The sequence below is a fragment of the Poecilia reticulata genome, linkage group LG2 (genome assembly GCF_000633615.1).
Source record: "Poecilia reticulata strain Guanapo linkage group LG2, Guppy_female_1.0+MT, whole genome shotgun sequence".
Classification (NCBI taxonomy): Eukaryota; Metazoa; Chordata; class Actinopteri; order Cyprinodontiformes; family Poeciliidae; genus Poecilia; species Poecilia reticulata.
The window spans coordinates 20,753,932-20,779,144 of record NC_024332.1 but is presented as its reverse complement, the minus strand read 5'-3'; the positions used below and the strand labels follow the sequence as shown (position 1 = coordinate 20,779,144).

Below are 25,213 nucleotides of genomic sequence, written 5' to 3'. Positions count from 1 at the left end.
CAGAAAACTAAAAAATACTAATAAAAATTTAGCTAAATGCCAAAAAAACTGGCCAAATGTTAAAAAGAACTAGCTAAATGCTAATAAAAATTAACTAAAACTGAAACGTGCTAAATGTCAATAAAAACTATAAAAAATAAATAAATAAAAAATCTAAATGCTTATAACAACTGGGTAAATGTGAGTTTGGTGAGTTTTCTGGTGAAAAGTTGAAGACGACAGACAGGAAGTGGTGGGAGGATGATGGTGCGGAATGTTTTTTAATAACTTGTCTCGTGAACAAACTTATTCACGTTTTAATTATATTTCTAAGGTAATGGAAACCTMATTTTTGGGTTGTTAGCAGAATATCAACAACATTTTGCACACATTTGTGATAGAAACGCAGCAAATGAGAGCAAAGAAGCAACAGGCCGACCTGCAGTCATTCCCTATCATGAACGGCCAGAGGAAGCCTGAACGGCCAGGGGAAGCCTCCTCTCGTCTCTAATAAACTCAGACCTGTAGTGGTCGGTTCTCCTGACCTGCAGCGGTCAGTTCTCTGAACTGCGGCGTTTGGTTCTCCAGACCTGCTGCGGTCGGTTCTCCTGACCCAGATCCTCTCTCTCTGTGAGGAAGCAGCAGGTCTTCGCCTGCTGCCATAAAGCTTCTCTGAGCCAACAGGGTAATTAGCAGACACATTAGAGCTGATGTCCTCATCATGGTGGGCAAACAGATGACGAGTCCTAATTGATACACACAGTGTGTGTTATGGCCAAACAGGAGGGTAATGTTGGCCATCAGCTTACATGGAGGCTGGGGTGGTAGGTGAGCAGTCCGTTATCGCACAGCGTCACGTACTTCTTCTTCCACTCCTTGTTGAGGGATTTGCCGCTCCTCTTCATCAGCATGCCCTGCAGGAAGCAGCACTGGGTTAGTCATCAGGAACAGTCATTACAGAAATACAGCGTCACACCCAGAGACTGGAGCCGACAGCAACGATACGAGCTGGAAATAAAAACTATCAACACATGAAAACAAGAAGAAGGTTACAAACATCAACTGGAAATAAAAACTATCYTGTTGGAGAAAACAAGACGAAAGYAACACTGAGAAACAACATCATCAGTTCAAGTTGTGGTTGCTTTCATACAAAATCTGTCCTTAGTCTGTTTGACCTGATGGGAATTTTATATGACGAAAATGAAGAACCCACCAGAACTGGACYAGAGACCGAAGGTCTACCGGCTAGTACCACCATCAAAATAATAAAAAAAAATATGTCCCAACATTACCTAACAGATTAAAATTGACCTAAAACAACCCTCAGTTGATCAAGAGGCTCCATGGACTGATACCAAATGATCTCCTGCTCTGGTTCTGATGGGGCTCTTTAAGGTGATGGTAACGAGGTTTGGACCAAAAGCGGGTCAAACTACCCAAACATTGCTGTGAGTTCTCGTTGGCCGACATGAGGACGTTCTGTTAGCTTCGACTCTGACTCACAGCGTCCTAATTGTGCATTTAGCCAACATCTCGATCGGTCGCAGCTCAAGCTAAATGACCACCAGGGTCTGTGGAGTGGAGATAACGAGCTCACAGCCAGAAGACGACAGGAATCCAAACATCCAGTCAGAGGAGCTGAATGGGAGAAAATGTGGGGAAATCAGCACTTATTTAATTGTCTGGATCTTTATTTCTCTCTCCTACGCACATCAGCCGCGGCCGAGTGAGCGTTTAGGCCCGCCGCTCGCTCTCCGCTCCTTCGCCGCCCACACTTCATTTGAGCAGCATTCATTAGGTACGAGGGGAGAGCAGGAAGGTCAAAAAGGAGGCGAGAGGGAGGCGGCGGCGGGGGATAAAACCGTCCGCTGATTAGCAATTACAGCCGCGCTGCCACGCGTGTCACTTCACTGGACCTCTACAACATTAACACTCCGACACAGAGTATTAATAGAGTCCGCTGTGAAGGGAGGAAGAGCGGGAGGAGGAGGAGGACGGACAGGCAGGATGATGGACAGAAGCCTGCTCTCCGCTCAGCTCTCATTAAGGCGGTGGGTGGCGGTGGGACGCCGCGGCGGCCGGCATGACCCCCGCCGGCTCGCTGTAATTGGCGGCGACAAAACGCCACGAAGAAACGCTTCAGAGTGACAGCGAGGCGCGGAGACAGAGCTGGAGACGGTTCTGATCTCAGGCCGCGGCGGCCATGTTCAAACTCATCCCAGCTGCTGTCAGGAAGCGGYGGCGTCTCGGCGCGCCGCGGGAACAACATGGCTTCCCTGCGGCGCGCTAAACGCGACGTGACGAGCTTCCCGCCGCGGCCAAGCGAGGGCCGCTGGCAGCCGAGAGCTGTCAAGCCGGCTGAGCRTCCGTTAGCGCCTGCTAGCTAGCGGCTAACCAGGTCAGCGCCGCCGCCTGGGATCATCTGAGCTCAGARGAGATTGCCTAAAACGGCCTAGACCAAGTCGGACCAGARCCACAGGCGGATCAGAAATATTCAGGGATACTGACYCTGTTGGTCAAAAAGGCTGTCAGGTGTTGACCTTTGAACTCTAATCCTAAAGCTGAAGATGAGTTATTCATTTAYTTCACCAACTGAAAACTGAAACTTTCCTTTCAAACTGAGTAAACAGATTCCCAGGAGAAAGAATCAGARAAATGTTGGTTTTATTTCACTGAGGTTCCTATTTGGACAGGAAACAGGAAATAACGCATCACTTCCTCCAGCAGCAGATTAATTCCCAGCATCCCTCCTGAGGATGACAAGTGATCAGTTAGCATGAGAGGAAGGCTAATTGAAACCCTCCTGATGGGTAATATCCTCCATTATTCACCTCTGTGACACACTTGTTTTACCTTCGGGAGGCGGCCGGGCCGCGGCGGCCATGACGGCCCACAAGGTCCCTGCTGGGAGGATGGATGCAAGATAAATACTTCTAGAGATGGACTCTCTGAGCCCGGTGAAGTATGGCGAGGCAGTGCTTAGGAAAAGGTCGCCGGCTCGGGGCGGCAGATGAAGTCATTTGTTAGGCATCCCAAAACGTCCAAGGGCGCCGCCGAGGATTGTGGTTCAGGTCGTGTTGAGCGGCGGCGGCGGATCCCTGAAAACACTGAGGCGTTGTGAGGGATGACAGGAAAAGGTCGGCAGCTCGGGGGAAGCCGAGAGACGAGTCATTCGTTAGGAGAAACGCTGGCGGAGTCGGACCGGGCCTCTGATTAAAGAGCCGCGCTGTCACGAGTCCGATCCGTCCAGAAGACGGAGACACAAAGACAGCGGGACAGCTTCTGTCCTGGCAGCAGAGGAACATCAAACCCATTAAACCTGCTGAGCAGAACCAGATAAAGAACCGTCCAATAATCTGCCTCTAATCGCTCAATCGCCCCCATTCTGCTCACACAATGGACGCCTCCCGCCRCCGACGGCCTGACAGCACAGATATCCCAGGATCCTCGGGACAAACCCTCGGCCCTTTGTCTCCAGGATCAGGAGGGTCAATCAGAACCTTCCTGCATCTGATCCGGGCCGGACTCCGAYCCGGGTCATCCATCATCCCCTCAGACAGGTCCGGAGTGTGAGCCGCTGATTACAGACTTTCAGCAGACAAAGATCAGGACGGACGCAGGAGGCGGCGCCGTTCGACCCGGTCAGAGCCAACACTGACCCAAACGGTGAGGTCCATCAACAGAACCAATCACAGCAACGGCCGGAAACCTCAGGAGAAGTTCTGAAAAGTTCCTATGAAAGACTGACGGGTCTGTGCTTGAACTAACAGAACCAACACATCAGSCTTCTGAAACAAACCGTCCTCAGGTTCCGGTCCAAATACAAAGATTTYMTTCAACAAAACGAGACCCAACCTGAGAGTCAATGTGATTCATAAACCCGACTTTCAACAACAGACCAGAAGTTTGTGAACTTTGATTATTTTGATCAATTTTACTAAAATCATAAAAATAAAATCACCAAATGTGATCAGAAACAGAGACGTCTGCGATCAATTTACCTCAAAACTACTGATTATGATTCAGAGTTCAGACCAAGAACTTGTCGAATCAGCTGACCAATCAGAGGGCAGGAAGCTGTAAGGTCAGGCCATTCGCCAACATGGAAGACAATGATTGGACAGAGATCTCTTCYGATTGGTTGGACAGTTTCTATGTTTGACCAATCAGACTTTCCCCTAACGAACATCAGTCCAGGTGTATCTTTAGAAAGTTTCCCAGGTGTAGAAGGTACCAGTGACCTCATGGACCCGGTGATCTCATGGACCCGGTACCTGGAGGTGCTGAGAGATAAAGTCTCCTCCTCCAGAGATGCTGGAACAGAAAACTGTTAGGCCTGGTTCTGGTTCTGTGGAACCTTCCTTCCTTTGTGTCCGTAGAGAGGTGCAGGTTCCTCCTGAACCTGGCGCTCAGAGCAGGCCGGGTTTACCCGCTCTCCTTCCTGATGATGAAAGCTGCTGCTTCACCTGCAGCGAACAGGAAGCATGGCAGCGGCGTGAGGACGGGAGGCGCCGTGGAGCAGCATCCGTCTCCACCAAGGTCGGCACTGATGAGGCGAGGATGGCGGCGCGGGGCAAGCCCAGGGGAGCGGTGCAGAGCGAGCGGATTAAACAACAGCAGAGAGGAAGAGGAGCTGATTTATCTGATCAGAGTTATGGGTCATTAATTAGAAACTCAATTATCCAAACCTTCCTTCATTAGAGGAAGGAGCAGCTCCTCTTCCTGGCCAGTCGCGGCGGCCAGCGGCCGAACCGCTGCGCTCCGAGCGCCGCCGCCATGTTGGCCCTGGTAACGAGCAGGAGGCGCTCGCTGCTGCCTGATTGACGCCTGAGTTCCTGGTTTTAATTATTCCTCGGACCAGAACGGCCCCCCCGCTCCTGGAAGCTCATTTGCCGGGTTGGTGTGCATGACAGAAATGTCATCAGGGCCAAAATGGCTCCCAGCGCTGACAGCCTTTCTCAGGGAAATGATATTCTTCGGATCCGGCGGAGGGCGGGTCGGTGGGCCTCGTTAAAGCCTGATAGCAGGTCTTTAATATTCACCGTCTTAATTAGGGCTGCAGTTAATTTCATTAAATTCTTTGGCTGCTAAATGAAGCAGATTATGAGACATCTTTTATTGCGAAGCGTGAAATTACAGCCTGCCGCTGCCAGTGGCGCCGCTAATGAATTACAGGGTAAATAACGCCCGAAATCAGCCCCCAATTTAAAGAGAAAGAAGGGGGGGGGGGGGGGGTGCCGCCCGGCCCAGACAGGCTCCTGACCGGGACCAACCAGAACCAGGGCAAAGGCTCACCTGGACCAGGTGTGTCCAGATGTTTCCTGAACAAACTGACAGATTTTCATCTAATCTTGAAAACGAGAACAATTTGAAAAGTCAGACCAGTTAAACAATCACCAATCTATAACAAATATCCAGCTTTACTTCACGACCAGAACCAGTTCAACTAGTTAAAGGTGAATTGGTTCTTTGAACAGTTTAGGATCTGTGGCCTAAACAAAACCTGCTGATCACATTTTTTATTCTTACACAATCAGACTTCAGTCTGATCGGTTCTTCCTGTTCTGAGATGTTTCAAGGTCTCTGTCACTTTAAATCCAGATAATCTGCTGCTGACCACGCCCCCAACTCAACGTTTATACAAAATGGCTGCAAACAGACACAACCAGACATGTCTGAAAAGCACAAGTGGAGCGCCCTGCACAACCAACCAGAAAGCAGCAACAAAACTTCTGTCTTTTCCAGCAGCCATTATACAGCCGGAAAACCAGCTGATGGAACGCTGGAGATCAGCTGTGGTTGCTAGGTAACAGGTTAAGTTCCGCTGTGGTTGTTAGGTAACAGGCTTATGATCTGTTACATTCTGGAGGTTTCTGAAACGGTTCATTTTCCAGACACCAGAAACTTGATCTTATTGCCAAACTAATTTATTTTCAGTTTGTTTTAAGAAGCAGCTGAGACGCAAACAGAAGAACTGAAACGTGAAGTGAGTTCGTCGCCTTTAAGACGGAGCAGTTGGACCCTGATGAGAGCAGAAACCAGCGATGCATTCAGGGACAGGGATTAGGGGTCCACTGGGACCCATTTGGAGGGTCCGGGTCCGGCTCAGGGAGGGAGTAGAACCAACAACCCGGCGGCTCAGCTGCTGTTTTTACAGCAAATTAATTTGTCAGACTGTTGCTGTTCAAAGCTCCCTGGTCAGCCTCTCTCCGGTAATTATCGGTTAATTAGCGGTGCAGAGCAGATGTCGGAGGATCCCCGCGCCGTAAACAAACGCAGCACAGGAGGAGAAGAAGAGGAGGAGGAGCAGGAGGAGGAGGACGGAGCAGCCGGCGGTTCCTCTGAGGCTCGGCGCTGCAGGGAGGCTCTAAAGATCAAAACCAGTCAGGAAAATGGACATTTTTCCTGCGTTTTGGCTGCACCTGAACGCCTCTCCAAGCGTCCAGGTCTGGATCCAGAATGCCAAAGTTTTCCTTCAGACAGGTTGAATTCAGGGTAATGACTCGTTTAAGCCAGTGAGTCAGTCTTTGGGTAATTCCTGAACAGTTCAGCAGAACCTGAACTCTGAGCCACAGCCCAGCAGCAGGTCTCCAGGTCCTAGTCCAAGCCCAGCTGAGGCTCCCTGAGTGGGGCTGTAATTGGGTGTTTTATCAGTGGAGTTTGTGCAGGTCGTGCTGGCGGCGTGCGGCCGGCGCCGGGTGTGTTTGTGTTCATTTACGGCTCTAATTGAGTCAGAGTGGAGGATCAGAGCGCCGCTCTCAGCCCAGAGTGTGTGTGAGTGCTTTTAATGAGCGTCGCTCTCCTAACAAGGGCGTTCCCGCGGTAACAAAAGGCGAAGCCAGGCGCCGACACCTCGAGTTGTTGGAGAGCAGCGCTAATGAGCCGGCGGCCGGACACACGGACCGCGGCGGTGGCGCACACACAGCCTGAGGAGAGGAGAGCTGACGGCGTTTACACCGACACTCAGCAGCAAATTAAACCAATCAGGACTAGTTAACCAGTCCAGTTAAACCAGTAACTTAAACCATCTACAGTCACTGGACCAACCTGAGCCAGACAACATGGCTGACAAACATCTTACCAGTTCAATGTCTGAATTATTGATCACCATCATCTCTGTTTCATCCACTGTCCTCTCCAAACCCTGTTTTATTTTAAACCAGCTGTGAAACTTTAAGCTGCTACTCAACGGGTCGTTGCTAGGCAACCAAAGTTTCGGGGAGCTGGAAACTGCCGTTGCTAGGCAACCAGAGAGTGAGAGAGTGAGTTGAAGTTGATAACTAAATGGTTTGTTCCTTTAGCTCATTTAAATTATTAAATAGTTTTGTTTTTATTTTGTTCAGTTTGTCATTCCTGCTCGGAAAACAAAGTTTAATAAACGTGTTGGGGTAAATAAATAATCTAATAAACATTTTAAATACTAAAATGAACATTTTTTATCAAATAAATTCATTTGTAAGTACTTGCAATTATTTCAGTCCATATTTATTTTTAATAAAGTGAAATAATTCGGTTTGGTCAGCCGAGAGCTTCTGCCAGGTTCCCKCCATTTCCCAGGAAAGGCGGGAATCGCCATAGCAACCAGTGACTCAGCATTTTCCTAATCAAGTTAGGTGTGTGAAGGAGCTGCTAATGGAGGACAGTGCAGCGCTAATGTCTGGACCTTTTATTTACGACCGGGTAAATAAAACACTCTGAGTGTAATTATGAAACGGTGTCTGTCAGGATCATCAACCAATGAACACACACTTCCTGTGGAAGCAGCCGGAGGCGCTGGCCCGGTTCTGGTCCAGAACATGGCTGATCAACAGAGTGGAGACGATGTATCTGCTGCATCTTCAAGTTACACACATTTCAGCTGTTCGAAAAGTATTGGCACCAGATCAGTGTGTTGATTTATTTTATGACAGTTTCTGCATAATTTACAGCCGTAATCAAGGATTTCTAATTAAGATGTTCATCATTATACCATAATGTACAGCTAAAGAATTTACAGAAATAAACTAGTTTATTTATTAAACATATGAAGCATTAAAAGAGTGGAAATAAAACAGAAAATAAGGTTAAATATTTTAGAATAGATGATCTCTTGCTTTTTGGCCGTGCTGTTGCTCCACAGAATTTATCTATAAATAAATAAGTTTATTAAACGTATAAAACATGTTTAAGGTGGGAATCAAACAGCTGAATGTTTTATTCATCATCATGTCGTTGTGTTTTTTGGCCGTGCTGTAGCTCCATAGAACCAAAGTGAATAAATAAGGGTGCAGGGAGTGAAAACAAGACGCTGTGCTGTTGTTGGAAATGAAAGCTGACGTGTTTCATGTGAAATGATTAACTCCATAATGAGTCTCTCAGGCTCTCCACGCCAGCAGCAGCACCACAGAAGAAGAGGAGGAGGAGGAGGAGGGCTTGTTTGAAGCCGCCGGGCGCTGAAGGAGCTTTTCGCCGGTTATTACCTCGTCTCCTCTTCAGAACTTGACCCCCCGCTCAGATTACAAACGAGGCCGCGGCGCGGACTCGAGAGGCCGCCGCCGCAGAGCCGTAATTGCCTGATTCGCCGGTCCAGCTCGCCGCCGGTGGTGGAGACGTTCCTTTCTTCCTTCAGACAGCGCAGAGGGGCGGCGGCTCCTCTTAATGATCCGGACCCGGACCCGGGAGAGCCGACGCTCTAATTCATGTCAAGTGTGTGATTGTGATGAAGGCGGACCAATCAAAGCATCTCACCTGTTTGATGGGGATGGCGCGCCCGCTGCCGATGCTGTCGGCCCGATTCTCCAGACCTTTCTTCTCTTTGTCCGGATCGCTGGCCTTCCTTGACTGTGGAGCCACAACACACCATCATCATCATCATCATCATCATCACCGGGTCCGGCTGCAGCAGAACCTCATTTATCTACAGATAATGCTTCATTAACACGTTCAAACACAACATAGGCCTGTAGAACCGAGTCAGAGCGGCTCCACCGAGCATCAGGCTCAGATAAAATGTTTAAATTAGCTCAACCGACTGGTTACCATCGGTTACCGCTAGCTGCAACGCTAGCTGTGCTAATGCTAAAACACTGAGGAGCAAATCACAATAACCAGAGACATTATGATCGCTGGATTTACCAGCTGTAGCTAATGCTAACGCAAGAATTATAAACATTAGCTAGGCTAATGTTAAACCAACACATTTGGCTATAGCTAATGCCTAACCACTAATTATAAATATTAGCTAAGCTAATGCTACATGCTATACCAACATATTTGGCAATTGCTAATGCTAACGCTCTAATTTATCCAGGATTCTGTACTTAGACGAAGCAAAATGTTTTCAAAGTTAGCACTAAACAAACGTAGCTGTGCTATTACAGATTAGCGGACGTATAGCCACCACTGTCAGTTACTTCCTGGAGCGTTTTATGAAATCTGAACAGTTTTAAAATAATCCCGCCATGTCGGATCTTCTGGTACCAGTCCAGAACCACTGACAAAACCCGACCTGCTCCTGCGATTCTGTCCGACCCGAAGCCGAGATCAGAGACTCACGGTGAAGAGGTTGGAGCGGCGTTTGGACTGCTTCCTGACTGGCGTGGGCGTGTTGGCGGCCTGCGGTGCGTCGATGCGAAGCTCCTTCTGGCTGGTGCTCGGCGTGGACGGAACCGATGAAGAGTAGTCGCTCAGACTCCCACCGCCGTTACTGGTCTGCAACCAGAACCGGAGCAACGAGAGGCCGGGTCAACGCTCACCATGTGAAACAGGATAAAGACACAGGAAGGAAGCCGAGCGCAGYGGACCTGGCTGACGTGGACGGCTGAGACCTGAGCGGCGCAGACGGACGTGTGACTCGGAGAGTTGGGGAGCGACTTGCAGGGTCCGATGGAGAGCTGCTGCTTCTTCCTGACGGCAACGACCTTCTGGGCAACTGGAGGACAACGGCAACACAATGGCAGGGTTAAAGACCAGGAGGAGATACAGGTCTGGATCCAATCAATCAGTCAACCAATCAATGAATCCATCAACCAACCAACCAGAAGCAAACCGCTAAGGTTAACACCAGGCAGAGATAGCAATATTTAATCCAATCAGTGATTTCTAAACTAATATCAGTATTTAAAGTCTCTTCTCTTCCTGGTTTTAGTCAGAACTTCAGCAGCAGCATTCTGGATCAGCTGCAGGAATCATTGTGACTAAAACATGGCTGAGTCTCAGTGATCCTGAGATGTTGTTCAGGCGGCAGAAGGCCGTCTTTGTAACGTCTCTATGCGTCTCTGGAGGTTCAGACGTTTCAGGCAATAAGAAGCATTAATTTTCTGCGGTTGAACCCTGGCTGTGATTCTGAGGCAGCAGAGAGTTCAGACTTTAGAGACTCCATTATCTCCGTTCCAATAAACTCTGGCCGGCTTCATTCTCCCCCAGATGAAGCCATTGTTTTAATTGGGCTCGTTAAAGCCCTGGGCTTCGTTAACGAGGAGCCGCTCGTAAACATTTACCTCCAGGTGACTCGGGCCGAGCCAAGGGCAGCGAGAAGAGAGAGCGACCTCGGCGGTCTCTAAAGCGGCCGCTGCGGCGCAGAGAGGCTGTTCAGAACAAAAACAGGCGATGAAAGGAGGCGAGCGATCAGGGCGAGCGATCAGGGCGAGCGCCGCGGCGGCGGATCAGACGCCGCTCCTGCTGCTTGGCCGCCGCAGCTGGCAGGCTGTATTTTACTCTGAGGGGCTTTAACAGTTATGATAAGGTTGTGCTAAATATTTAAACTACATGGTTAATACAATTTAACTCTATCCATCAATCTCAGCTCTGCGGTGAGAAGCTGCCATTCCTTCTAATGGACACGTCTCCCCTCTGATCAGATTTATGGCAGGTGAAGCACAGCGGGGCGGAGGGGTGAAGCAGAGGGGTGAGGCGGAYACTGCGGCGTCTCACTCTTCTCACTTCACACTGAGGAGCTGCTTCAGCAGATCTGATTTATTTCACAGTTCAGGAATCAAACTGACCAGGATGAGTTGGTCGGGTCCCAAACATCTGGGTGGGAGGAAAACGGCTGACAGCTTTTAAAAACAGATCCACATTTGGAAAATAAAAGGAGATTAATTAAAAAAGACGCAATAAAAACATTAAACTATGCCCGTTCTAGTTTAGGGTTGCTTACTGTTTCATGTTCATGTGCTAGCTTGTTTTGCTACTAGATTGCTACCTTKTTAGTTTTGTTTATTAGCTTGATATTTTGCAAGTTTGCCATCTTACTTGCTATCTTACTTACTAGCTTGCAAACAARAAATCTAACCTTCTTCTTTYAGCTTGCTTACTAGCTTGCTACCTTATTTGCTAGCTACCTTTTGCTTGCTAGCTTATCTGTTTGCTAGCTTGCTACTTTGTTTACTAGCTTGATATGTTGCAAACTTGCCATCTTGCTTGCTACCTTACTAGCTTGTGTGCTTACTAACTAGCTTTGTACCTTTATTGCTAGCTTGCTACCTTGTCTGTTTGCTTACTAGATGGTTAGCCCTACAYTTTATTATCTCACTGCCTTGCTAGCTAGCTTGCTCATATCCACCCCAAGTCTCTACGTCTATATGACTAATATACAGGCTGTATACGTATTGTCAGTTGTGTGTGTGTGTGTGTGTGTGTGTGTGTGTATTGACACACTGGATTCGATCTCCTGGTGATTTCTGGGCTGTATTTATGCATGTGTGGTCATTATAGCTCATTAATGAGCGCTAACGAAGCGTCCAGAGTCTGCACTCCGACACGGATTATAAAGAAGAGAACCTCTCTCTCTCTCTCACACACACACACACACAGTTTATGCGTGTGTGTGTGTGTGTGTGTGTGCGCGTGTGTGTGAGAGAGAGAGAGAGGGGTTCATGTCGGTGTAATTAAGCTAATTAAATTAGTGCGCTGATGGACGAGAACGCACGTCGCTGTCACCCCCTGAGTCCCTCACAYGGAGGTCACGCTCCRCTCTTCCCCCCACCAAACCGACCGGCTTCACTTCACATTACAGGAAATCAGACACACAGAGACAGAGACACACAGAGAGAGACACTCAGGACAGACTGAGACGCTCTAAGGACAGATGCTAACAGGACAGGTTACAGACTTTATTTGGGGTCAGTAAAACCCCCAGCTGCCATCGGTTCTACCAAAACTCTGATCAGATTTAATCTTTACATTAAACAACCTCTCAGTTACATAATTCAGCTCTCATTAAGGTTTCCSTGGTAACCAGGACTCTGGACCTGGCGGTGTGCAGGTGTAGCCTGTTCAGGTAACAGAATCAGCAGTTCTGCTTCCTGCCATCATTATCCAGCTGGACCTGAAGCCCCGCCCCCTCAGCCGGCTGATCGATCGCTGAAGGTCACAGAAATATGTAAACAGCATCGATACGCRCTCATAAATTGTGATTTCATTCCCCATCGACTCACATTTGCTAAATGCAGTTTAAATCAGGCGGTTCAGGACGGATTTGTCTCTGCATGAATCCTCCATTAATCATTAATATCAATGGAAACCAATCAGAACCAGAACTGCAGCGTCCTGCAGCAGCTCACGACTGACACAGAAACAAAATCAATCCGACTCGTCGTTTCACCACCAAAACACAAAACCAGCTGGAAAAATGACCAGGAGTCCACGTCTGATCTGCAGGAAGCAGAAACAGAGAGAAACTGGAGGAACAGCAGCACCATCAGAACCACCGCAACACATCTAATATAGATATAGCAATAACAGGTAATCCAGAACTACACAACACATCCTCATGCTAAATGTCTGTCTCTTTACGACAACACAGATAGGTTTATATCAAATAACCTCCATACAGATAACATGTTAGCTTGCTGGCTAATTTACTAGCTTCCTACTGTAATGACTTGCTAGCTGGCTTACTAACCTTCTACCTTTCTTGCTAGCTTTATGCCTTGATGCTATATTACTTCTTATCTTACTAGCTTGCTAGCTTGWTTGCTGGCTACCTTGCTATTCCATTATGGAGCAGCGCTGTCCATGACCTTGACCTGGTCAAACTGTTAGCTTTGTGTTTTGAAGCTCTAGAATGCATCTAGGATCTAGTAATAAAGCTCCATAATCACCTCTCTGGCAATAATTTCATGAAACCCTCAGTCTGCGCCAATGAAGATTCATCCATATGTGCATGATGCAGCTCATGATTATGTCAGCAGAATAACAGAGACGATCCTGATGCAGCTGAATGTTACACAGTCGATCCCAACAGACCTGGACTATTCAAAACAGAACGATGTGATAAAATAAAGTAAAAATAACATCAGATTATCACCAGACATGATGAGAAATAAAAGAGCAACTAGAGTGTAAAATAATTTCTGCCATCTTTCCCAATCAGCCATCTTGTTTGCATCATTAGCGTCATCGCTAACCTAATTCCTGTTGGGAGACTTTAATTATGTCCAGGTTTAATTTTTTTCAACAGTTTTCTATATAATGAGTTGCATTAAATTATTGGAGGCGGGACGTTAACACCTTCATTTTGATTCATTATTTACATAAATTTKAACTTAATTAATCTATTTTTTTTGTCAAATGTTCCTGAAGCTGATTGGATATGAAAACACTTTGATCAATCTGACGGTTGAGCAACATAAAAATAAACATCTCAGTTTGAGATCATACGTCTGTTTGTTCAATAACGTACCAGCAAAAATGTTTTTTAAATTAAAATGTTGATTATTTAATTGATATAAAGTTTGATTAATTAGATTAAACGTTTTAATCCACAAGAAATTATGGCTGCAAAAACCTAGAAAAGCAGAATAGATGCAGAAAATTCACTGGACGTCTGGAAACAGAGGCAGACTGCTGCGGTGACACACACACACACACACACACACACCATCACACACACACAGCGCTGCAGGCTGCTGCTGTCCACAGAAACATTAAACTCTTGGTTCTGCTGGATGATTAGAAAACTGATTAATCTGAGATAATGATGAGACAAATACAAGGAGGCAAACACACACACACTCACACAGACGTGGAGACACACACACTCACACAGAGAGGGAGACACACACACACTCAGTGGAATAATTAAGAGGATAATCAGGCAGCGTTTAGTCTGCAGACTTTCCTCCTGAGGCTCGGCTCTGCAGCGCCGCTCAGAGAGGACAGGCTGCCCCCTGCTGGACCAGCGGCGCAACAGCAGCGCTGCTCATCATTACGGGTCGCAGGTTGAACGCGGCTGGACCAGCCGGTTAATGTTGCCTTCATGGACTGATTTAAAGTAGTAAACTTGACATTTAAAGTTGCTGCGGATGAATGTGTTGCTCTGTTAGTGAAACCGGATCCGAATCGGAACCAGGCGGCCGGGTCAGTGAGGACTCTGATGGCTGCGGTCACTTTCAGCCGTAATGTCCGGCCCTTCATCCCCCCCCCCTCCTCATTATAAAAGTTAATTGCTGCTGGTCGGAGCTGAATAGCCGAGCGGCGCCATTTCGCTCCTAATTGCGGAGCGATTAAGAGCCGATGGAGGAAAGTCACCTTCCCGCAGGAGCGGCTTACCGTCCTGGAAGACGCGCTCCACGTTCAGCCCGTAGGTGGCGCACGTCTCATAGTAGGTGCAGCGCTTCAGCTCGTTAGAAAGCTTCCTGGCGCGGCTGTCGTCGATCACCCGCGGGTTGGACGAGCTGATGGCGTCTGGAGGGAAACGACCGGAAGAGACGGTCAGGAGGAGGAGCTTTGGCGCCCTCTGCTGGTAGATAGGCTTACACACCGATACAATAATAATACATGCAAATAAATGATTAAATAAAATTAATAAAAATAAAGTATTAAATAAAATAAATGATAATATAAAAATAAAGACAAATGATTCAATAAAAAATAAAATTATTAATACATATAAAATGACTAAAATTTAAATAAGCACAAATGAATGACTAAATAAATCAGTTAAAATAAAATTTAAAACAAATGACTAAAAAACATTTAAATAAAATAAGATAAATAAATGGATAAATTATTAAATTAAGTAGATAAATAATTTAAATTAATTAATTAATAAATAAAACTTAATAAATAAATGTATTAAATTAATAATAAATAAAATTAATGAATGATAAAATAAATAGATAAAATCAAAATGAAAAAAAAAAGATAAAATCACGGATGAAAGCCAGTGTTTCGTAAAGAAATAAATGAATAAACAATTAATTAAATTAACTTAATAAAAATAATGTAGTAAATTAAGCATTACATGAGTAAATCAATAATAAATAAATAAAAAACAGTGAATGTTTGATTTTTATTTACTGATTTTCATTAATCAGAAAAATGAGCTGACAGAGATAAAAGTTTTGTTTCTGATGGACTCTCAGCCTGTTCTGGTTCTGGTTGGATCAGAACCGACCGGCAGTATTATGCTGAGGGCCCAGTTAGATCTGAAGCAGGTGAAACAGCAAGAGAGCTCCAGAAGTTAACTTTAACCTCCTCTGAGAAAAGCACGGCAGAGGCTGCATCATGATGTGGTGTGAGAGAAATGAGAGACGCTCAGATGTAATGCTGCCTGTCGCCACCAGAGGGCAGCAGAGGATCAGACAGGAAGCGTGAGTGGATCAGGATGTTTCTGTGTGTGTGTGTGTGTGTGTGTGAGCACCTTGGGTTCCCACCAACACCAGCGGCAGGTCGGCGGTGTTCCTGTAGGACGCCAGGCGGCTGTAATAGTGATAAACCGTCTGGAAGCTGATCTCATCCTCCAGGCTGAAGACGAACACCACGGCGTCCACCCACAGAGCAAACTGCGCGCGCACGCACACACACGCACACACACACGCACGCAAGCACGCGCGCGCGCACACACACACACACACACACACACAGATCAGAGCAGACAACAAGCTGATTTAAACTGAAAAACTCGATGGAAGAAAAACACCTTCATAAGAATAGAAACAAATAATTAACCAGCTATCCRTACAGATTAATCATGATGAATTGATTATTGAAACCAACCGGGTTAATAATCAATAATCACTAACTGGAGCTGAAACAACAACACAGTCAGAGTAGAAATGAAGCAAAAAAAAAAAAAAAAAMCATTTAAAATATGAAAAACTTTCTTTAAATCTGTTTTTTAATAARACATAATCAATAAAAATCCATTAGCACCTTTTGCTATCAGTTATTAATCAGTTAATTAATAAAAATATTAACAGAAAAGTTAGAAAATAAAATCTGTTTAATCCATAAAAAATCTGTTTTATGGATTAAAATGCTTATTTTGTTATTTAAAAAGGAATTTAATTATTTGTTTACAACTTTTAATGTTTCGAATATTATATTTAAAAAGTTTAAATAAAATCTGCAAAATGTCAATTTTTTAGACAATTAGAATAATTAATTAATCGCTAGTTAGATAATCCCTAATATGGATACATCGACAGAATATTATATTTTATTATTTTCATTTTTTTTTTTAAATCTTAAAGCTGTCTCACAATAAATATTTTTTGCAAGTAACTTGCACAGTAAAATAGCCCACCAAGATGAAATGTAATTAATTTTAAGTTGAAACTGAATTAAAAGCCGATTTATAATCATATTTATTCTCCCGGTATGAGCTGCAGTACCCACCTGCGCCTCTGGGGGGCCTCCTTCATCCCTGATGAGTAACAGGTGACTCTGGCCGTCCACCACGATCTCCTTCTTAAAGCGCCCTCCTGCGGCAGAGAGGGGAGCACAGCTGATTGGTTCAGCAGCAGAGGTCACAGAGGCTTAAACCAGCGCCCCCTGGCGAACAGGATCATTATTTAACAGCTGGGTTCCGTTAGCTTGGTGCTAAACCAAACTCTAAAGCCACAAATGTTCCACGACGGTTTGGAAAAAGGTGATATTTAGACAAATATTTTCTAAAGGAAATTGTATTAAAAAGTTCGGTGTAGTTTAACCTCCGGCCTCTAGGGGCGCTGTTCAGCCGGATTAAATGCTGCCGTTTCCTGACCCAGCGAACCTGATGTTCCGTCTGACCCGCCCCGAAATCCCACTGGACTCAAACCGCCATCCAGTCAGACCTGAACTGGGAACTTTTCTCTTCTGGGTCAGAATGAGATTTGATTTCATCTAGCTTCTGAGGATGAAGACGACGAAGAGCTGGAAAAGGGCAAAGAACGAAGGACAGGCGGAGCTAACAGCTAGCTAGGCTAACAGTCGGCTAGCAACAGCTGGTTGGAGTCGGCTTTAGGTTCTGCAGAACCGATCGGGTTCTTAGAAACATTTACCGTCAAAACAGAATTTGGAGGAAAAATCTGAAACAGAGGAGGAAGTCTGACTTTTTATCTGGTTTTACTTTACTTTATAAAAATAATCTGACCTTCCTGCGCATTTTTAATCTCGACTTGTTACATAATTAAATAAATTTACATATAAAATATTTAAAAAATAGTATTTTTAAGCAAAAATATAAAAACAAAAATTCTTAAAGTGAGTAAAATATAAAGTGTTATCAATAAATACGTTTTCTAGTGGGTCAGCTCAAGGTTTAGAGAAACCTTCTTGTGTTTTGTCAATAGGAGACAAGAACTGAGCTGCTGCCAAAGAGCTGCTGCTAGAACCAACACCGGCCTGATGGATGGATGGATGGATGGATGGATGGACAGAGGGATGGATGAACAGGTGGAAAGATGGATGGACTACCAGAGCGAGTATTTACCTGCATCCACGTCAGCTAGATTATCAGAGCGTCCCAGAAAGCAGCAAGAGAGGAAACACAAAGCAGAGCAAGGTCAGAGGCTGAAGGACATGCAGAGGTCACGGAGAGGTCACCGAGACAGAGGACAGCAGACTAAATCATCTGGCTCCTGCTCTGGATCTGCTTCCTCCTGGTTTAAAGGTCAGAGGTCAGGCAAGTTTCCGTCCTCCGCTGACAGCAGTGCTGGTCTGTCTGAGCRGCCCTGAATGCACCACAGAGCAGGACGACCCACCGGCCAGCCGCTGCTCCAGAACCAGAATAGTTCTGGTCTGTGGTTCCAGCTGGTTGCCACGGTAACCCGGGTCCCATGTATTTTTAGAGTGGAGGAATGCGCTTCCTGCTGGAGCCTCCAGCTGCTGCTGAACCGGRCCAGAACCGGACCAGAATGTGCCGGTACCAAGCCCCAAACATGGAGTGAAAAAAGAACAACTTATGTACTAATGTTAATAAAAAATATTGAAATAAATCTGTAAAAAAATAAGGATAAATAATGGAGTAAGAGTTGATTCTGTTCGGTTTGGTCCGGTTCTGATCAGCAGAACCTTCCTGCAGTGAAGCTGGGTCTGTCAATGTTCTGGTCAGTTCCAGTTAGAGGAGACCCAGTTCTGTTCATTATTCTGGTTMATTTCTGATCAGAACCCAGAGGAATCGGGTCAGACCGACACCAGAACCCCTCACCTTCAGGAGACTCTTCCTGGACGTACGTTCCTGTCAGGTATCGGTGGACCAGCGCCGACTTCCCGCTGGCCAGATTACCCACAATGCCCTGCGAGGAGACAGAACCAAGCGGTTAGTTCTGATCGGACCAGACTGGGCTGACTCGGACACGGAACTGGGACTCACCACTTTGAGTTCTGGTACGGTCCGGCTGAGGGTCCACTCCTGGCTGTTGACGAAGGCGTCTGAGGAGAAAGCAGCAATTAGTCAGGTCAGATCAGGTCGGTCCAGAACCACAGCTCACAATTCTTCATACTGCAGCACCACAAAACCCAAAACATGACCTGAAGTTGGTTCTGCAAAGGCCCAGTCACCAGGAAAACATCAGAATTTTATTCAAATCTATGCATTCACTGTAAAACTGGAATCTAAACGTTTGGTTAGAATTAAATGATTAATTCAACAATTAAAAAATGTATTCTGTAATTTAACAGATTCAAAATCTGAAAATTTTTTTACATTAAAATGTTTTTTTTTCTTCATATTTTCTTATGCATATATTTTACAGTAAAGGTTCAAAATGAAATGATTTTTTTTTCCCTAAATGAATCCCGAATTTGTTCAGATGATTCAATAAAAGCAGGAAAAATGTACAAATTACAAAAAATAAAAATAAACTTTTCATTGTAATTCTAATCACTTACACTGTAAAAACAAATCCCAGCTAAAATATCCTTAAATGAGAAAAATGTATTTTATTTGGATGAAACACCAGAACCGGGTCACACATCAACCCATTTCCATCTCCAGTCATGAAAAGTAGCTTAAACCGGTTTACARTAGTTTAAACTCAGCGTATTGTTGAATTTTCATMGTTTAAATCGGTTTAAACCAGCCAGAGACTTTGGGACAAACTTTATTTTAGTTTGGACTTTTCCAGAGGTTTGTCCACAGAATGTGGTCAGGGTGATCCTGACCTGGTTCTCAGGTCCAAACTTCCGTCTGCATGGAAAGAATGCAGAGCGAAGCGTCCTGATTGGCTGGCGGCCTCACAGAGGCGGGCATTGTTCGGCCTGTATGGAAGGCTGATACGTCACGTAATGCCAGGCAGGATGTTGATCCAGCTGCTTCCTGTTTTCCTCCGCTGCACCAGGTGATGGACCAGCAGCTTCAACCGGGAGGAAACCAGTAACCAGCCAGCAGCTGCTGGGAGATCCAATGGTAGCGGTACGAGGATCGTTTCCATAGAGACGTTTCTGATRGGAAGGCGAACAGAGGGACTTGTAATCTGCCTCAGTCAGCTGTCTGCTGGGCTGAGAAGTGGGCGTGGCCAGCAGCAGGCGGATCACATCAGATGAGATCAGAGCAGCGGGGTCAGATTGGGTCGCGTCGGTTCTGCTGCTCAGCCTGCAGGTATTCATGGTATGAAGATCATTCAGAACACGTCAAAACCTGAATCTGTCTGCACATCAGCAGACAGCCAGCAGAGATTATTACCAATAATTAATAAAATAAAAATGATTTAACATGGGACAAGATATTCAAAAAGGCTTCAGTACTTCTTAAATAAATAATCATGAGAAAATTCTTCTAGTTATTTTATCGGAATTTAAATTGCTGTAAATATTTTATTTATATATATATATATATCATGCACACATGCTCATTATAAATTTTTTTTAATTGCTTCTTTACATTTTTAAATGTTACTTTATTTTTGATTGTTTTCATGAAAAGTGTATTTTTCTAGCCACAACTTTATATTTATATTTTTCTTTATTAAATATTTGTATTTTTATTTTAGCCTCTTTTTAAATGTTTGTTATATATTTAGAATTTTAGCATCTTGATTAAAAGTTTCTGTCTGTCTTCAGTTGTTTTTCATGATTTATTTTCATAGATTTGGTAGTTTTATATAATATTAATAAAGTCTGCATAGATAAACTGATGAAAATCTCCTGGATGACGTCAGTTRGCAGCTTAAAGAACGACAGGAATCTGCTGCTGACGCCTCACAAACAGCTGACAGGGTAAACAAGGAACAGGCYACGCCCCCTATACAACAGACCACGCCCCTGATCACTAGACCACGCCCATCGGYCAACAGGCCACGCCCTCTGTACTATCCCAGTTGACTGCAGAGCTCCCCAGCAGCAGCAAAGGGACAAACAGAACCAGAACCTCCTGATGTCGGGTTCTTACTTGTTCTGACCAGCTCTGGTAGACGAGTTCTGCTGGGGTTCCCCTCCGGAACCGTCTGGTTCTGCAGAACAAAGGCCGTCTGTTTGCAGGTCAACCTGTCTGACAGGTAACACACCTGGAGGAAGAGGAGCGGCTCTTCATCATCAGCTGCTCTGTCTGCAATTCGTTCTCCTGATGACACTACATGCAGGGTGGTCCAACATGCGGCCCGGGGCCATGTGTGGCCCTGAGGCAGATTCACTTCCTAAACTCAGATCTCCATGGCAACGTCATATTTTACATGGAAAACCAACAACAACAGATAAGAGCTTGAAGTTCTGCCAGAAACAAAGATTTAAAGAAAATGTAGATTTTAACATCTGGAAATGAAGCAAAAACTGTAGAAATGGAAAATAATTGATTCATAAAGTTAAATGTAAACATGAAGGAGAACATTTATTCTAATGGATTCAGTGATAAAAATTTGGATGGGACAAAAACTGGAGGACTAGTGACCCAGAGRGAGGTCTTTGGACCAAGAACCAGACCCAGAGTATCAGAACCAGACCTGCCCTGCTCTGGTATCTGAGCAGCAGAACCAGAACAGGTCCAAACAGAACCAGCAGTGGAGCCATGATCCCATCAGATTCAGACCAGAACAACCGATCAGCGTGAAGAGCAGGAAACACTGATAGGCTATCACACATACATACACACACACACACACACACACACACACACACGGTGTGACCTATATCTGAGCCTGTAATCAGCCGACCACCGCCCCTCCCCCGCCTGCTGCTGGCAGCCTGCCGCCTGGCTGCTCCTCTTCCTCCTCCTGATCAAACGCTCCACTCCGGCCGGTTCTGGCCCTCCTCTCAGGGCGGCCTGGAGGCCGGGGGCGTCCGGCTGAGACGAGCCGGGCCAGATCAGCCTCTTGGGCTTTGGACCAGCAACCTGCAGGCAGCAGTACCAGCAGGTTCTGACTCCTCCAGTAAACAGGAGCAACAGTTCCTGATGGTTCCCAATGGTCCAGAGAACCGAACCGGGTCAGAGAGGTTCTGGTCCATTACACTTCAGTTTTATTCCTCTGGGACTTTCAGTCTGATTACTTAGAGTTTTAATTAGTTTTACAGTTTATTCACCAGGTTTATTAGTTGTATTAGCTAAATATTGTTTTCATTAGTTTTAGTTTTTTCATATTTTGGTTCATTCTTAGATGCTTCAGTCAAAAGGTCAAAGTGATTATGTTTACATAATAAATACTAAACAGAAACTATATTAATTTATTGTTCATCAACCAGCTGCCTCAGTTTTCAGATGTTTGTAGCTCCGTATTTTTCCATCAGCTGATCTGAACAGTTTGTTTCACATCAAACTGAAATGCTAATAAATAAAACAGAAAAACAGAGGATATTATTTAAAGTTTTAGTTTGATAAAAGCACAATGTTTTCAGTTATAGTTTTCYCATTAATTCCAGCTTTTATTTGTTTCACTTTTCATGAATTTCAGTTTTCCTTCTTTTGTTAGCGTTAGCTTTAACTAACTGTCCTGTTTCTACCGTCATGCTAACAGCTTCATCACATAAAAGTCAGACGATCAGCCTGCTGGTTCCCCTGCAGACTGAGGGGGCGCCACCGAGCTAATGCTAACATTAGCCTAGCGCTAGCTAGTTGAAGCAGAGCGCTAGCGAGCATGTTAGCAAGTGGTAACCAACTTACTGCATTTGAAGAAGTCGGACTGATGCGAACATGAGATCTACACGCGTTCAGTATCGTCTCACCAGCAGCCAATCACAGGCCGGGATTTTCTCATCCAATCACAGGGCTCCTTATAAATACTGGATAACCAACCAATCACAGCCAGCAAAACTAAATGCTGCAGCAAGCTGCAACAAAACGGCAGCGAAAAACATTTAAATACTTTAACTCTGAGAATAYTAGTGAAGTATTAAATATTATGACTTTATTTTACCCTTTATTAATTATTTWAATTTAGTTTAATTTGAAACGTGACCAGAATTACACAGAATGACTGATTTTTTWWWATTTTAATTCTATATTCTATGGTTGGTTTTTTAAACTGGTTCAGCTCAATAAGAACCAGAACTAGTTACAGAACCTGTAACAGAACAAGTCGGCTGTCTGGCCCGTCCTGACTCAGCCTCAGGCTCTTTATTTTTAGATGTTTGTCAGAAGTTTTACTTCCTGGTTCTGACCCGGTCGGTACTCTGGGCTCTTATTGTGATGGTGCCTCCAGCTGGCTGAGCTTCAGGATAACTGGATCAGCTCGGCGTCCCAGTCTGACCGGGTCAGACGCTGGTTCCAGAGCGGGYCGGGTCAGCAGGTCAGCAGCGAGTGGCGGGGCCTGTGAGGACGACCCACCTGATTGGCCGGACCTCAGGAAGTGAATCACAGAGTACAGTGGAGGATGTGTGATGCTGCGGGCCGCCAGAACCAGTTCAATAAACCCTGAGGGCCCAGAGACTGGCCCTGCTGACCTCATTTCCTCTCACTAAAGCTGTTACYGAGCGCGCTCAGTTCTCCTCTCAGGAGGACATCACTTCTGCTTGGCCGAGGATGTAGGTCACACACGCACACACGGACAGACACACACACACACACACGGACACACACACACACACTCAGGTGTGTGAGGAATCCCAGAAATGTTTTCTCCCTCTGAGTCGTCAGTCCAGCTTCTGTCTGGAGACGATAAGAGATGTTTAAACGGAGTCAATCTGGATTCATTTTCTAGATTAAGATTTTGGGTAAATCAATGAAAACATTTAGCTTTAATAATATATTATTGATCTATAGTTTAGATCTTCTCTGGTATTTGTGTCATAATCTCGACTGTTTAGATTAAAATAATCTGAATTGAGGATTATTTGATAATCTACTTTTCACAGATGAACCTGCCGGTTCTGGACCGTTTGGACCGGGTGTGCTGCTGCCTCCAGCAGGTAGCAGGTGTGTGGTTACCGTGGTTACCGTTGGCTCCGCCCCCGTCCATGCTCTCCGTGCTGGACGGCGCTCCGCTGCGCCGCAGCGACCTGCTGACCCCGGGGCTCCGGACTGGGCCGGGCCTGGAGAAGAACCCGCTGAAGAAGCGTCCAAGCCGCCGGTCGCCCCCCCACGGCGTAGCGCCATCGACCTGTGCGTCCCGCCGCTGCAGGTCGCTGTTGTCCAGCGTGCGGTTCCTGGCGGCGCCGGCCCTCTGGCGGCTCAGCTCGGTCAGGGAGTCGGTCCTGTTGAGGACGGCCCCCACCTCCAGGGTGCGGCTCTTCTCCCGGGTCCTGGGGGGTGGGGCCTGTGCGATGGGTGGCGCCTGCTCAAAGGGCGGGGCCTGGTCAGGGGGCGGGGCCTGTGGCGGCCCGTCTCTGGACGAGGCACGGAGCCGCAGCAGCTCTCCACTGATCCGGGTCCGGACGCTGAAGCTGAAGCTGCGCTTCAGCAGGCTGGGCTTTGGGAGGGCCACGGGTTTTGGCGGGTCCCGCTCCTCCATGCTGCGGGCCTTCAGGAGCCTCCTCACCTTGGCAGCAGCGGTTTCGGGCCGCGATTCGTCACGCTGCGCCCTGCGGGACGCCCTGAGCCGGCCCAGCTCCAGCTGACCAGTGCTGAAAGTCCTGAACCTCCTCATGATGCCACCCTGAGCCGCCGCCGGCTCCAGCTCCTCCTCCTCCTCCTCCAGCACCTCACCTACCCGCGCCCCCTCTTCCTCATCCCCCCCCAGGTTCACCCTCTTCACCAGTGTCAGGGAGATCCGGTACACGGTCTTCCTCTGAGGCGCTCCTCTCTCCATCAGCATCCTGATCTTCCAGATGTTTCTCACTGACCTGACTCCGCTCCGGCCGCCATGGCGTCCCCCCCCCCCCCCGGGCTGCTKSYCCTCCCCCCCACTTCACCTGGGACCAGAGCGTCGTTTCCTCAACGCTTTCAGCTGCTGCCGAGCAATGAGAAGCTCCAGAGTGCTGCTGCTGTCTGAGCTGCTCCACTGATCACTGACACCCACACAGAGCCGGGAGGGGAGGAAACCTGGAGCGGAGCACCGGGGAGGAGCCAGGATGGGAGGAAACCTGGAGTGGAGCGACAGAGGTGGACTGGAGGCGAAGCTACACTCACATCAGATCCATCTGACCAACATTCCTAAGAAAGCGTGACGGAGGGAAAAACTGCCTCTGATSTGAACTCTGAGCTGCAGTTTGTTTAAATGTAACCGACTAATAAACCAAATAACACAACTGAATATAAATTGTGGCCCCGGGGCCATTTGTGACCCTTGAAATTAGTTTGTTCGGACCCTGACTACATGTCAAGAAAAAAATTTGTCAAACAAAAACATAAAAATAAATTAAAAACCAAAAACTAAAGAAACGATCCGTTTTTTTAAAAATAAGGCAACAGTCCAAAACATTTTTGTTTTGTTAAACAGATTTCATAAAAACTGTTTAATAATAAACAGGTAAAGCTAAAATAATAAATACATTTTTGTGTTTTTAATTTTGTCTCCAGTGTAAAAAGTTTGGACACCCTTTGGATGAACTGAAGGTGTCCAAACATTTTACTCTAAATTAAAACTGAAACATTTATTTCTAATATGTTTGCTGTTTTATCTCTTCATTAATAAACCAAACAGATCATATTTTCTCCTCTGGGWTTATTCTAGTCTAGGAA

At 46.1% G+C, this 25,213-nt stretch overlaps 1 protein-coding gene across 4 annotated transcripts in view; it reads right to left on the bottom strand.

The window, feature by feature from the left end:
• The window catches only part of agap1 (ArfGAP with GTPase domain, ankyrin repeat and PH domain 1), a 47,789-nt gene extending 22,909 nt beyond the window's left edge, over window positions 1–24,880 (bottom strand). The window contains exons 1-12 of one of the 4 annotated variants that reach the window (XM_017302802.1): window positions 23,522–23,780; window positions 20,558–20,672; window positions 18,542–18,600; window positions 18,377–18,464; window positions 17,660–17,674; window positions 16,585–16,670; window positions 15,608–15,749; window positions 14,515–14,649; window positions 9,765–9,892; window positions 9,517–9,672; window positions 8,710–8,802; window positions 789–893 (exon numbers count right to left, since the gene is read on the bottom strand). In XM_017302802.1, the coding sequence (XP_017158291.1) occupies window positions 789–893; window positions 8,710–8,802; window positions 9,517–9,672; window positions 9,765–9,892; window positions 14,515–14,649; window positions 15,608–15,749; window positions 16,585–16,670; window positions 17,660–17,674; window positions 18,377–18,464; window positions 18,542–18,600; window positions 20,558–20,672; window positions 23,522–23,689 (1,290 nt within the window). In that variant the 5' untranslated portion in view covers window positions 23,690–23,780. Of the gene's footprint in view, window positions 1–788; window positions 894–8,709; window positions 8,803–9,516; window positions 9,673–9,764; window positions 9,893–14,514; window positions 14,650–15,607; window positions 15,750–16,584; window positions 16,671–17,659; window positions 17,675–18,376; window positions 18,465–18,541; window positions 18,601–20,557; window positions 20,673–23,521 lie in introns of all 4 variants that reach the window. The other 3 variants (XM_008396515.2, XM_008396526.2, XM_008396535.2) reach the window with 3 other exon arrangements.
• Between the last annotated feature and the right edge of the window lie 333 nt (window positions 24,881–25,213).